The sequence below is a fragment of the Ixodes scapularis genome, unplaced genomic scaffold, assembly GCF_016920785.2.
Source record: "Ixodes scapularis isolate PalLabHiFi unplaced genomic scaffold, ASM1692078v2 PGA_scaffold0__279_contigs__length_252992795, whole genome shotgun sequence".
Taxonomy (NCBI): Eukaryota; Metazoa; Arthropoda; class Arachnida; order Ixodida; family Ixodidae; genus Ixodes; species Ixodes scapularis.
The window spans coordinates 48,803,120-48,818,413 of record NW_024609835.1 but is presented as its reverse complement, the minus strand read 5'-3'; the positions used below and the strand labels follow the sequence as shown (position 1 = coordinate 48,818,413).

General features: G+C 45.1%; 1 protein-coding gene across 2 annotated transcripts in view; it reads right to left on the bottom strand.

Annotated features, from left to right (window-relative positions):
* LOC8038072 (homeotic protein proboscipedia) overlaps positions 1-15,294 on the bottom strand; it is a 111,355-nt gene that overhangs the window by 47,829 nt on the left and 48,232 nt on the right. The window contains exon 2 of one of the 2 annotated variants that reach the window (XM_029976216.3): positions 2,069-2,131. The exons of the other annotated variant lie outside the window; for it this stretch is intronic. Within the exon in view, the coding sequence (XP_029832076.2) occupies positions 2,069-2,131 (63 nt within the window). The remainder of the gene's footprint in view (positions 1-2,068; positions 2,132-15,294) is intronic. 2 annotated transcript variants of the gene reach the window in all.

Here is a 15,294-nt window from a genome sequence, read left to right as displayed (position 1 = left end):
CACTAGCGAGCTGTAGGCTGTATATAAAGGTAGCGAAAATTTATCAACTAAGATCTATCCCGTGGCACAGATGGCACCACAAATCGCGGTAAATGCGGTGAAGGAAAGGAAATCCTGGGGACCGGATTGGTCCGGATATTAGTATTCAAAGCCTTATCTAATCGAACTGTTCGACGTTTGCGAGCTTTAACGTTGCATCACGTTTATTTTTGTAAAAAAAAAAGCGATATTACAGATGCTTTGAATCGATTGATTTTCAATTAGTTGTGTTGAATTTGTTTTTCCCCAATCGGATGTACCATCTGGGTAAAAAATTCGTCATGTCCGCAAAACGAGATTCAAAATCAAATATGGTCACGTCTGTCTACCTAACTAGAAGCATTATGAGACAGGACGTGCAGTTTTATGGATGCCTCGTAATGATGCTCTCTTCCGAGTATCCGCAAGGAATCCTCGATTGCTTTGACACACGTATTTGGGTGTCAATATGACTTCATAAAATACCTCGAAAGGCTCGTATTGAACATGCCGTGAATGACGGAAACCGCGTGCTGTGCGCGCTACCCAAGCAAAAGCGTTTTTATTGCCTCGTTCCGCGATCTGCTCTTGCGCTAAACCATATAACGTGGAAGTTGGAGCATACATGGCGCTGGAGCACCCAGAAAACGTCGCCGCTGAAGTAAGGCTGCTCCCTCCCCCGTACCGAAATAATGTCCCCTGCTCTGAGCAGGCACTTTAACGCAGGCGTTGTTATCGCGAAGGACGATATCTCGAAGCCACCCAGGGATCGTTTCGCGCCTCGCTTCGACGTCGCGATCAGGCGCGTGTCTGTCTCCCTCGTCCGCAGGCGCGTCGTCGCGGTCGCACCGCGGGCCTATTACGTGGTTAGCGTAGCGGAATGGGTCGACCGTAAACAGAACGCCGTCCCGTCGCCAATTGATGAGCTGCCGTCGCGCAGCAGCCCGTCGACGCCGCCGCTTGCGCTTGACACCTTTAATAACGGCCGACGCGTTTTTTTGCTGCCAGTTTTGCATCGTCGATCGTTCATCCCCGAGCGACCGGGCTTTGACGGAGCCCGCCCGCCGACGGCAGAGGTGGCACCGCGGTCGCGCGTTGTTTGTAGCGGCGAGCTCGGGTACGCGGACTTGCTTGATTTTGCGGTTACGACAGCGGGATCCTCCGCGGTTTGAGGCTGAGCGTCAGCGGGGCGGCTGTGGCGGAGAGGGCAAGCTTTCAGGCAGGCAGGCAGGGCAGGCGGGCGGTGGCTAAAATTAGGAAGACGCGCAGGATCCCATCGACTTCGCCTGTCGCATATTTCGGGGGGGGGGGGGGGGGGGGGGGGGAGCTTTCCGAGGGAGACCCGAGCTCCGAGGAAGGGCGCCGCGTCGGCGTGACACGCGCATGCGCGGTGGTGATGTGCGTCGCCGCATCTGTTTGTCATTCCCCGCTTTTGGAAGCTTTATTTCTTATCTTTACGCCTTGTGCTGCTGTCGAGCCTAATATCTTTTCTTGTCTTCGTTTCGCTTCGGTCTTCGTTTTTGAGTTATGCGGTTTTCTGAAGTGTCCGATTTGTTCCTGGCAGCTGCTCGGGTCGTGTTTACAGAATAGCTTTCTTGTCGCTCTTGTTTCGAGCCTTAATCTTAGGACATCAGCGTCAAGCGTGTTTCTTTAGCTCCTTTGAAGACAGCAACATCGCGGTACCTGCAAGTGATTCCCGGTGCGGTAGCATAGTGTATCGCGTCTTTGTGACTACTGCTTTGTTTCTGTTTGTCACATTAGACAACACTGCAGAGCTTAGCCAACAAATGATTGTTGCATGTAGCTGTTAAGCTTTTAACGAATAAGATTATAGCTTGCTTCGAGCCTCCATTGTGACTGAATGGCGACAAGCAGAAACATAGAAACACATAGACACTCGATAACGCAAACATTTTCGTAGAACAGCTTTGAACGTTACATGAAATTACCAAGTGGCGTGCACTATTATAGCGGCCCGTTACGAACAATACGCGGTCTTTGGCGCGAATCGGAGTGTAAAATTTAGAGGTTTAACAAAGAGCGTACTGACCATTTCTAGGGACCCCTGTCTTCTGCATGAGTTCGTTATTCCTCGACTTCGCAGAAGCAAACCCTGAAAAAAGGAGCGACAATCGCCTGTTTCTTATTGGTCCTCACAAATCAAAACGCGCACTCTTTCGTACAATACAATGTGAGCTTTTTCTTTTCTTTTTTGTCTTCTTATTTAGCGCGAGCAGAAATGTACTTTGCTTTCGTATAAATCCGTGAAACTACATTTTTGTTTTATCGTGCTTCGTTCTGAGACCTCGCGTGTCACTATTAAAGAAAACTAAACATCGATAATTAGGAGATTCATGCAGTATAAGTGCATTACATTGCTGTTGCCATTAGAGCGAGTTGTAACATATGTTTCTGTGGCGAGGATGAACTACATGCCGTTCGAAGCGCTTTGAGCCTCTTGTTTGTGTTGAACTATAATAGGTCAGGAAACACAACGTAGCTCAAAACGACGGGTTGAACATAAAAAAAATTTTCATATCACACACGGTTCGTACCGCAACGTTCACGAACTGCCTTCAGGAGGCAATCACGTGACCAGCTCATTTTGGACAAACGTGTTTCAAGCACACATGTACAAGTTACTGAAAAAAAGTAACCGATTAGAATTACAATTACTCAACTGTAAAAAGTAACCGACTAGAATTACAATTACATCCTGAAAAAAGTAGTCGAAAAAGTACTCTAAAGTAATCGATTTTTCCCACGCTACTTTTCATACACCTCTTTTTATTACGGTGGCATAATCCTTGGAATCTCGCGCACCGTCGATACATAAAAAAAAGACAAAGTCTTTACCGTTTGTGCTTAGAGCTGTGTGAGAAACGCCAAGACACCCAATCGTTCTCGTGAAAACAATATAATGAATAAAAAAGAGCGCTGTTTAAATACATTACTCACAAGAAGCTGGATAAGGTAATTTTTTCATACCCTGACGTAGTTACCAGTGTACAAAAAAAAAATGTACCCAGGAAACAAAGCAAAGTGCAGTGGCCTACTAATCCTCAAAATCCCGTGCTTAGTAATTAAAAAAAAAATACAAATTGACCGTCGCCTAGAGCTGAGTGACTCCAGCACATCTAACACCTCCCCTACCCCCCCCCCCCCCTAAAAAATAAAAAAAAAGAAGACAAATTGGAAAAATTGTAGTGGGTAATTTTGAGATCGATTACAGCAAAAAAGTAATTCACTTACAACGATCGTTACCCCTTAAAGGAAGTAATTGGAGCGTTACAAAATTCCAGTAAAATGTAATTGATTACAAGTAATCCATTACTTGTAACGCGTGACGTTCAAATCTGGTTTCAAGCACCTATAGACGGACTGTTGTCCGTGCAACTATAGACACTTTTTCTGAGAAGAGCTGTGCGCGAGCCCAGTTTTGACGCCTCGACGTGTTCACCCTCCTTTCTTTTCTTTTTTTCTTCTACTGCACTGGTCACGTGATCTGAAAATCCTTCTTGTTTCTTAATGCTCAAATTCATCATAAAACGCAAAAAAAAACGCAGGTGGTTGTTGTTTGGCACTTGGTTACCTCTAGCAACGTGCAACGCCGCTCACGGGATACGAAGTCTCTCGTAATGCTATGGTAATAGGCTAATTAAGAGCACTGAAAATCCAAATGATTCCCGTTCAAATAGCCGAGACGTCTTCTAGAGTTGCCTCCGGTGAATTTGCGCGTCCGTAAAACTGTTCTCGTTAAGGACCATAAAGTGGAATAACTCTGAACCACGTGAAGAGATAAAAGAGATAGGTATTAACGGACAATATTAAAAGTAAAAAAAAAGTTCGATCATTTGCAACTTGCCACTCCAGCATTTTCCTTAAAGGGATACTTCAACGAAATTTGAAATATTCCCGTCGTGTTCAAAAATAGGTTGAATATGATCCACAATATCCGTAAATGACAATCGCACGTTTGTATTTTCATCCTGGTGGCTGTATTTTTCGTTATAAACGGCCCACTCTGGCAAGCGCTCGGAGAAGGCCCAGCTTAGAGCACGTGACATCCAACGCAATCGTGACGTAGGTCGTCTCAAGACGAGCAAAGCTACGGCGAGGCTGACGTCGAGAGGATGGCCTAGTCGTTCCAGCCACCGAAGTGGCTGCTTTTGTACGAATTTTGAGTGACGGGTTAATCTTCTATAATCTTCTAGGGGGACAATAGCGACTTCTGCGACACACAGAAGGGATTCTCGGGAAGAGGAGAGTTCCTCCTTCCCCCCTTCTCTCGTCGTGGCCGGAAACGAGACAACCTCCGTCACAAGCTGTCAAGGTTCCTAGACGAGCATTACAAACGAGGCGTTAGCGACATCCACCAGGTGCTCTCTGCTAATCGTTTAATTCGTTTTAAAATTCCTTTTCGATACTTTTTTAACAAGATATTGGTATGTTCCATGTGATACTGATCTTTTGAACACATATAGACCAAAAAATGAGCGCCGAAATTTCGTTGTAGTATCCCTTTAAAAAGTCATGTTCATAAATATACCCTCATTATCTTCATAAAGATCTTGAAAGCCATCTCATTCAATGACGTTGTGTGTTTTAGAGCAAAACAAAACATATTCGACCAGCAGTAACAGTTACCTTATATTATTCTTAGGTGCCGTAAGATTCCGATCACGCCCATGTTTATTATACTAACAAGGTTTTTGGAAGTTTCATAATTTCAAAACTTCGAACCCAAAGAAAGCGTAAATTTCTTCCAGATCATGAAGCTATCACTTGGACAAATATTTGTTCGCGATATTTACCATGCGTCCTTATTATTACAACATTTATTTTCAGATCGGAAATAATGCGGTAGCGTTTAGGGCCAACCAACCTCAGGAGCGGCGTAAGCACAAAATGTGTAGGTCGGTCAGTCTGGTAACCGCTAAACGATCCAACTACAAGTGATTCCAGGGATCGAATTTCGGCCACCAGTGTGGAAGCCAAGTGCGTTGCTAATTGAGCTACTGACCAAGCACGCAGGAACGGGAGGGGCAGCAAATGTGAGAAAGCTCGCGGAGCGGAGCGGAAAGGCCAAGAAAGAGAGGAGCAGAAATAGGTGGGTGTAGAAAGACAGTGCGAAACAAGAACTTTAAAAAGACAGGAAAGCGAGCTTACTGCTCCCTTGGTGATCCAGAAATTTCAGCGCAAAGGTTTTGTATCCGGGTGGTGCTAAAGGGAAGCGCGCGCAGCTTAAAAAAAAAAAAAAGGGGGCAGTTGTGTGACCTAATCAGTTTTCATTTCAGTACCGTGCCCTAGGCAACACCTGAACTAACAGCACAACACACTCCAGACACTAAATGACTAAGGTTCTTCCTGCACTAGCCAGGAAGAATCTTATAAATCTACCACATTTAAACACGTTTAATAAAATGACCAAACATGCCGTTTTTTAAAAAATAACTGCTTGCAGATATTAGACATGCATCTTTCTCTCGTTTATAATTTACTGTCCGCACTTCAGCAAAAATCGTGTTTTCTACCTTCCTTAGAGACTACAAATATTCGGACTTCAGATAACATAGCATGGTCATAGATTATTGTTGGATACCATTGATGGAAAGGCAATGCTTGTTAGGTGGACTGCCTGTGTTTGCCGTTAGCGTTTATTGTTAAGCTAAAATTTTCGGAGATCCTGATTGTCGTGCTTGATCTGCAGCCATGGTGTATCGGGGCACGAAACATTAGACAGAGGTAACGAATCAAACATAGACCGATAATGCAAATACAGCCTGTCTGGATTTCTACCATACCTACGGCCATGACCAATGAACACCCTCTGAATGGTATTGGTATCCAACTTTAGGCAGATTAAAATCCCGAGCTTGTTCAAGTTGATTTCTTAGATAATGGCCACATTTTCTATTAAACAATCGTACCAAGGACCTTTCATTTATCCTCGAATTGTTGCTAATTCAGACACGAGAAGAAATGATATGCAGTTGCCCACCAAAAATCTCCAAGATGACCTCGCTTCGTTTCGCTTCACTGAAACGAAGCGAAAATGCGTAATTCGCATAAACAGTCACTAAAAACTCAGTGGGGTTTATTTTGTGGCGTTGTAGACAGTCTAAATAAAGGAACACGACACCGCAAACGTGTTCGCTTCGTTTCGAATACCTCATTCACTCCCGTCCGATTTCACAGCTAATGAAAAGGGGGCCAAGTGCTAGCAAGAGATTTATAGGGCGTGTAGGCTTCACCCACTTTAAGTTCCATTACATTCCACTTCTAGGTCGGAGGTAAAGGTTGCGGCTCGCTGCCTGCAACCCTGCGAATAAAACAAAAAAAAACAACAAAAAACCTTAGACTAAAATGAATAAATAAAGAGAGTAAGGGTGTCTGGCAAGATGAACTGCGCTAAAATAAACCTTTGCTGGCGCGTGCCAAGTTTGTTCGGTGTGTTTGGACGATGCCGTCCTGTTCCGCACCGCTCTCTTCCTGTCAGGCCCGTGACGGCAGGTAGGCGGGGACAGGCCACAGTGACGGGCATTGTGTCAGCCGTTTTCTTTTGGGAACCTCAAATATGTTTCTTTCCGCCCCGCGGTTTGAGCTACCGGGCTCTTTGGCAACTAACTCTCTAATTTGGGATTTATTTAACGTTGCTCTGAAAATAGATGCGGAAAAGTTGTAGAAATGGAATTTCGTTTATTACCCCGGGGTTCAACGTTCATAGGCATGTTATGCACATATGGCTCTGACAGGCGTTAGACTTTTCTGCGACCGAAGACATTCGTGTTAAAACTTAGAAAATTGATCTACATTTGTTTATTTATTTATACACGAGACTTCTGTGCCTACACACGAAGTATTACACGAGGGAGGTAAAAAATATGACTAAACTTCAAATGTGAGCACACCCATGTAATTATGATGTTGCATTTAGCTCGAAGTTTCCGTTGAAACGCACGGAAGGTAATTGATTAGGTGATTTAGTTTCTAACACGCTACACATACTAAAAAAACTGTACTTTTGGGCAATTGCTTGTCTATCAGATACAGCGTGGGCGAAATAAATTGAAGGCACTTTAAACTGACCGCATAAATCGGTTTCTTAGCTTACCGTACTGGGATTGACTACAGAGGTGTTCGAAGCTGGTGCATTCAATTATTGCGAGTATGAACACATGACACCTCCGGAGTCAAAAGAAAGTAAATAAAAACTGGTTTTGGGTCTATTGAAAGAGTATCGCTAAGCTTTTTATTTCAAAATCATCAGAAAATCGTTGTGAAGTAGTCTGGCGTTTACTACGATTGAAACATTTGTGGTATGGAAACAAATTAGAATTGACTTATCTATTCTTTACTTCATTTGGCACGAATAAGCGCCACAGTAACACATATTTGTGTTAGTGTACATGCAAAATATATAGAAAACGTAGATTTTCTTTTTCTTGATTTCAAAAGCTTCCACCAAATTCAGGCACGTCTGTAGTAAATCCCAGGGAGATAAGTTCAGAAAGCGATTTATGCGGACAGTATAAATTGCGTTCATACCGTTTCGCCCACCCTGTGTAATGTAAAAACGCGTGTTAGACTTTGCGCAGAGGTGTGCGTCTGAGGATTCCAGTAAATACAATTTATGAAGTAATCAAATGAAGCTAAAGAACGAAATGATTCTTTTTTTTTAGTTTATTTATTTATTTGTTTATTGATATTACCAGCGTCGCCTTGCACTCTAAAAAAAGCCCGTGAGTCCGCTTTCCCGCACGACACTCGGAGAGCCAATCAGCGCAACTTACGGAGGCAGCTCAGCGAATGACAATGCCGAAACATATGTTTAGACCAAAAAACGCAGTCTGAGTTTTGACATTAAGCATTGCAAGCGTGACGTTTTGCATTGCTTAATGTCCCAACTAAGACTGCGTTTCTTGGTCTAAACATATGTTTCGGCATTGTCATTCGCCGAGCTGCCTCCGTAAGTTGCGCTAATTGGCTCTCCGAGTGTTGTGCGTGAAAGTAGACGCACACACATTTTTTAGTGTGTGGAGGTATTATTGCAGGGGGAGGTTATCAAAAGAACATTTCAGATGAAAATACAGAGGGAACACACATTTTTAATTAAGCATGCTCCGTTCTAATGCAGTTCAAATAAAAAATGCAAATCGCAAATTTTTATATGTAAGTTCAAGATTTTGTTGAAGTCTTTTGTTAGATACAATATCTACGCAAGTCACATGCTAGAGACCCACGGAACTAAAATATAACTTAAGAACTTTTACGCTCTGTTTTGTGAGAAGTTCGAGCTCCCGTATTGTGACCAAAAGAAAAAGAATAATTGAGGTTAATAGAACTGGAATCGCTGACAGGTTAAGAAACGTTGGACGTGCCTTGTTATGTTCCCGCCCCTTGCTTGGTGATTCGTGCTCTGCTGTTCTTACCGGCTAATACTGTAATCGTATTGGCTGAGGAAAAATAATGCTGCAATCTTATTGGCAGAGAAAAGATAATGCTGCCACCTTATTGACTGAGAAAAGATAATACTGCAATCTTATTGGCCGAGCGAGGATAATAAGATATGCTCAGGTCTCCCCACGCCCTTAGTTTCCTGTATGTTGTCAGTGAATACATTAAACGGCGCAGCTTATAAATCAGTAACTGTTTAAAATAGATTTCCAAACATTTTCTTTAGATATATAACGCTGTTAGTAACAAGGTGTTGAGCCCACCATGTGAAACGCTGTTAGTGCGGAAACTTTCGTAAGAATTAGCATAGTGTTACGATCACTCCCGAGAAACACTGGGGCTAAAAGAACAGTCAGCATCTTGTTCCAAGCGTGCACAGGCTGAGACGCCAGAGAATTTCCTTAGACTCCCACCACAGGAGCACAGTTTAAATGGCGTCATCATAGCCCTCGCCCACCTCAACGGTGACCTACGGGCCTGCATGGTTGCGCAACCCATCGTTGTTTTCTACAAATAAGTAAAGTAAAGCTAAACAACATCAACCTCGCCCACCTAGAAAGCAATCCGCCGAGAAACTGAGGGAGATAATGAGACAATAGCGCACGGGAACGTCATTACACTGAGCTCTTGTTGGAATGATTAGTGGGTAGACCTAAAGCTAGCTGCCTTTGCCATCACTGCGCTCGTCGAACGCGTTAGAACGCGGAACACCGCCGTCCGGCATTTGGCTTTCGCATTTGAACTCCTTCGACGAGTGACGTGGAGACGAAGGTAGCCGTAGCCTTCGGTATATGGTGCTTGGAACGCGTCTGCGACTGGTGTGTTTACCGCGTCCAGAAAAGTGGTCCTCGATTTCCACCTGATGACGCCGTAAAAGTGTCATGCTGTCGCCGGTCACGATCCTGGCGGTGTGACAGCAGCGGTGGTAGATGTGGCAGACGCCTGTCCTCCTGCAGGTAGCTCTCCCGTGTGACAACAGTCCACGGAAGCTTCGGCAGCCACAAGTTAGGACGCCGTGAGGGCAGCGACACTGGCGTTTGCTCGTGCTTTTAGCAAGCATTTCTACGACCAACCAATAGGATCGCGACATCCGACAGAACGGCACTCCGGCTTCTGTGGCGTCATCTGTTGCCACTTCGAAACCACTTTTGATGTATGGGCAGCGTAGGACGCTAAACGCACCACTCGAAGACGCATTCCAGGAGCCATACTTTAATCATTCGAACAAGAGCTCGGCCTTACGATGTCGACGCCCGCTCTTGTCTCCTCCTGTCCCTCGATTTCTCGGTGCATAGAGTCTTTTTCCTTTTTTTTCTCATTTTAACCGAAATTTTAAATGCATCGCCGTCAATGCAGACATTCGATCAAACCTAAATATCGTGCAGGCCTTCCCAGAAACCTCTACCCGCACGTTTCCGAAGCACAACGAACAATTGGATACAATATGAGTCCATAATCGAAGCATGTAGGACAAACTATGGTATATTACGAGCTAATTTTATGCGGAAGAGCCCGCTGAGGCTATTCCAGGTAGAAATCCAATACTATAAAAGACAGTGCGAGGTACTTTCGGCGATTAAAGCTGTATGGGTCAAAATATTAAGCGCAGTTTTCAGCTCTTTCGACGTTCTTAGATATCTGCGCAAATTCATCGATATTCGTGTTTTGAAATTTGAGACGCGACCGCACTGACAGCGTCGAATAGGCCGCGAAGTTCTCGCGATGGCATCGCTAAGTTTTCTATACAGCTTCATTCCTCGGACACTTGGCTTTGTTCGTGTCATTAAGGCGCCGTGGCACGGCCCTTCTAAGGAGTGCCACTCCTAAGTCGTTGTTACACTCCCTGTATACATCATACAAAATGCACTGTGTATGCAGCACATATGATGACAAAATTGCCTGCGGACAGGACTCAATCCTGTTCAAAGTACGTTTGCTAGATACATTCTTCGAACGTATTTGGAGACAGTTCTTGCATCAGCAATGTGACAGGACAGCCAAACAAGGAATGCCTCAAGCAGTGTCTGCAGTACGTCTTTTGTACGGTGTATTAGCAGCGGGACCCTGGCTTTAGACAACACTGAGATGCAAAGCATGCAGATCAACCCCGGTCCCTCATCCCAAAAACCACCTACCTACGACGCTTTCAGGCAGTCCTCGCGCGATTATCCGGCTCGCAGCACCCTGGCTGAGCTCTTGTGAACATGCGCATTCCAGCCGCGTATCCACGAAGTACGCGTAGCGTAGTTGGAATGAAGAGCGAGGGTGTTGCACCAGCACCTCCATTTCGTGAGAATCCGAATCCAAGAATCTCCGTTCCAACCACCGCGGACGAAGGCGATGCGTTTCCTCGCGCTATCTCAAACTCGAGTCGGAGTTGGCATCCGACGACGTCTGCTCGAGAAGTCGGAAACACCTCCGCAGTTCCCGCCGGTGCCCTAAGTGTAGTGTGTATACGGGCTCTGAACGGGAGGGCCGCGCCGCATTCCTGCTTTGCGCGATACCGCGTTTATAAATAGGGCGGTCGCGGTTTCTTCGTAGTTCCCTCGAGGTTTGCTGGCTGCGTTCGTCGCCGCGACTCGAGTCGGACAGTCGGGCCCGGGGCGCAGCCTTGGCCGGTGTCTTACTTGACAGTTGGCAAGATTAACGGCGATTTGAATGCGTACGAGGCAGTCACGCACGTGAAATTTGTCGGCAAACTGACAAGACTGCGCAACAAATTTCTTACTTTTTTTTTAATCCTTCGTTTATCTGCTGGTTCTGCTTTGATGTAATGAAGATGGCCTTGTTTTTTCGGGAGATAATGATGTAGAGGGCTACTAAGAGATCAAATTGAGTGGTAGTCGGACAGATGTTACCCTAACGGAAACCGCTTAAAGAGCAGCTGACATATGTGATGGAGGGTCATTCAAATAATTGTTTGATTTGGGCGGCTACATGAGAAAAACAAATTTGTTTTGTCATAATTTTATATTCAAAATTAAGATTCCAGTGCAGGTTTGTTAATGCGTTTTGTATCATAAAACAAAATACGGGAAGGGGGACAATAAGATTCTGTATTAGTTGAATATAGTTCATAGTACAGGTGTACGACTCTCTCGCCTAGCCTAGTTGATCATTATTAACAAAGGGGGCTAGAAACCACATAATCAAGGAACGGATGAATGAAGATGCTTTAGTCCCTATGGCGGTCCTTGTAGCGCGACTGATCGTTCTATTGATGCCTCTATTGATGTGTGTCTTGTTAGCAATGGTTAGATCTTTTCCGTAACATTTTCGAATAGCGCAATGTTAACAGCAGTGCAGCAATTGCTCTGCATGAGCATATTCCATTGAAGTTTTACTCCGATAGAAGCATAAATCAAGAAGGCACTCACAGGACTTAACAAAACTCCTCCAGTCTGTCTATGCTAGATCGCAAACTCAACGATGAAGTTAACTCAATCGGTCGCTGATTGGCTGCCCTTTTGGTCACGTGATGTGACGTTGCGATTGAGTTTTTCCCTACGGATTCCGATGGAGTTCGAGCTATGCTGGTGAAATAATGAAGTTCGCGGTGACGTCAAAGTGTCGTCACGATTGAGTTTGGCGATGGAGATAACTTTGTAGTAGTCGGGCAGCAAAAGTTGCCAAAGTCAATGAAGATGGCGACGTTCAAGCTCGCGGACGGCGCGGACCAAAGCGGACTATCGCTACGTTTTTATGTGTTCGCCGTTCAAGGTTCGTCAGGGACGTAATCGGGGAATACTGCCTAACACTGGCTGGTGCTGACATTTGCCGTGGAAGCTTTGGCGGCGTCGCGAGGGGCCCCATATGGTGACCGCCGAGCAGCAAGTGCTCTCTTTGAGCGTTGCTGGCGGCACATTTTGCTGCGACGAAGACGTCACCGTGCGTCGGTGTGCTGCGAGTCGTATTCTTTGGATACTACAGAGGCGATAATCGATAACCCGGGGCTGAAGGTGGGAGGGCTTCGCGCGCCAAGTGAAGACGGAAAGACGACGACCAAGAAGTTCAGCGATGCGAATTCAGCGGTGTTGTCGGCAAGTGCTCAATACACATTTTCTCAATGCGCTTGCACGAGAGCTCTCGGTAGAAAACGGGTGCCTCGTTCACCGTGATGAGTGTCGTGTGAGATAGTCGCACGGATTCAAGCTTACTCGTGATTGCATGTGTATCGTCCAAATGTCTCGGGCCTCAACATCTGGAAATTGTTCTGCTGCAGCACGTTGTGTACGTTTTCTTTTTACGATTGCAGGTTCAAGCTGGTACAGTATCTTGTTCTTTGCTTGCGTTGTCTGAAACGTTTCTGCTGCTTTTCTGCCACACCGGGTAGGGCGCCTCGTCAAGCTGCAAGTCATGCAGCTTGAGGTTTGACATTATATGCCCCATCTCCCACCTTTGTATATAAAGGAAAATAAAGAGATTATAAACTCAATTGACACCTCTTTGCTCTGAAGGCATAATTTTGGGTATTGTGCAGGAAGTGGAATATCTCCACTTTTTTTTTTCAACTTTTTTGTTATAACATTTTCAGCCTTTTTAGGATGCTATGCAACTACTATCTCCAAGTAGAGGCTGCATTAGCATATAGAATTTCTATCTAGTCTTGATGTGCTTTTGGACAACTGAAAAGGTTATGAAACATTCATGTCAGATACCGCCTCACTGTTGTGTGCAGGTGACAGCGACAAAACCCTGAAGCCATGCTTGCACACCAATTCCTCGCAACCCCAATGGATGCTCTGCTGTTCTGAGGCCAAGCTTAACAAAAAGCAATGCTTAGGATTCTGTCGTAGAGCAGTGAATAGGATGCTGAAAAGCAGGTTCCGGTGGTTGCAAAGGTGCTAGGCACAGCAACATCATTTGACTTTCTGCGCAATGCGGGCTTGTATAGCTCTATTTTGGGGCCTCTCCCTTGAGCCCCAAGAGTCCGACCCCGAGGACGGTGTAAGCTTTGACAGCAGAGGACACGCTGTGCAGTGCTGAAAATCTGAGAGATGACCACCTTTGCAAGTATGTGCTGCCTACCAGGGTCTCCCTGCTCAAACTTGAAGCCTGGCAGCTCTTGAGGCTATACGAGCTTTGTCTCTCGTCACATCTGCGAAATATACTTGTGTGTATCCGCTTGCAATGTTTTGTCATACTTTGTAACTTGCCAAATCAAGTAGACACGGTAAGTCCCTTTGGCTGCAGAGTGGTCTATCTAAAAGATAGTTCAAGCGGAGTTTTGGTATGGCACCTAAAAATGGAAGTTTGTAATAAGTTGATGTTTCTGAAAAAGCTTTTTAACACAATGTTTTTGGCAGGGTAACCTTGCATAAATGCAAACCGCATAAGCGAAACGTCGAGGCATTAGAATAGAGAATAAAAGAGAGCCTCCTCGTGGGTGGCATCCTGTTTCCCATTGACTGCATAAGCATTCTGGCTCTAACAGTATATTGTTCCAAGCATAGAGGAATAAAAAATGATGAATTAACTGTGGTTGCTGGTATCTGGACGATTGAACTTGCACCGCCGTGTCACTGTTAATTGTGAAATTTCTGGTTCCTTGTATATGAAATATACATCGACATCTGAAGTCGAGATACGAGTCCCGGCACATAAACAATTGCACCAAGATTTCCTGACCCAAAATTTGTATTCGATGTATGACAATTTTGTCGGGTATGACCAAGGTAGTGCTGCAAACCTTTTTTCCATGCTATACTGAAATCATGACACACGCAAAATGGTGCCTAGGGAGCATGTTTTATTGTGCATGGAAATTCTGCACCCCCATGAGGGGCAGCACGAGTGTGGTCAGTGAAGATGACTGCTGGCTATCTGCAGCTGCTTGTCCCTCCACAGCCTGCAAACAAAGTACACGAAAAGGGTGAATGTTTATAAAAACAAGCATTTTTAAAGACTATGTTACAGAAATTGCATAGAACAAGAGAATCCCAGGGGTGTGGTGAGCAGTAGTGTATGGCATACCACTGCTTTTATCTTCTTTTAGAACTCTTATGCAGTGCTGGAATTATCAAGAATGCGAGACTCCTGAAAGACATTTTGTTTATGTGGGCACCTTCCTAACCAAGGAACTGCTCAGACCAGCAAGTTCATGCTGTGGGTCTTCCAGTACAACACGCAACCTATGAAGCAAGCAACCTTGAGCAATGTGCACCTAGCATGATCCAATTACTTTGCAGCAGACAGGCCTGCTCTGTCCATCACATGAAAAATGGAAAGCGAAAAGTTGGAAATCACTCACTTCGAAACACAACACAAGGTCCGAAAATGAAAAGGAGCGAAAACAGAAGAGTCCTGCATTCACTTTCCTTTATGCTATAACTGTCTGTCATAACTGATTCCCAATGACAAGTTAACTGTTGTTCCCGTCAATGTTTTTGGTGCTGTGGAAGTCCAGCTCTTCCGCATTGCATTGAGCAAACAACAAAGACTGTGAGCCCAAGCTGCTCTGGGTGTAACTCAATAAAGCAAGGACGAAGAAACTTGGCCTGGAATAATTCATTAGTGCCATATGACACAGGTTTTCTTTCGACGGTTCTCCAAACAATGCTTGCCAGCCGATTTTAGACCTTGAGCAATAAGCGCGCCCGTGGCCATTCGGCCATGGGCGGGCTTGCTCGGAGACGTGCGGGGAAATATGTGCTAGTGCAGGCACTTGGGCTAAGCCTAGGCAGCAGTTTAAACCGTCAAGTGATGATGACAAAGTTTGTCCGTGTTTGTCCAGTTCAGTACGCAGAAAATATTGCTCTGTGTGGTGGCGAGAATCATCTGCTACTTACTCTCAACTGTGATAGATTGTGATATCTAGCT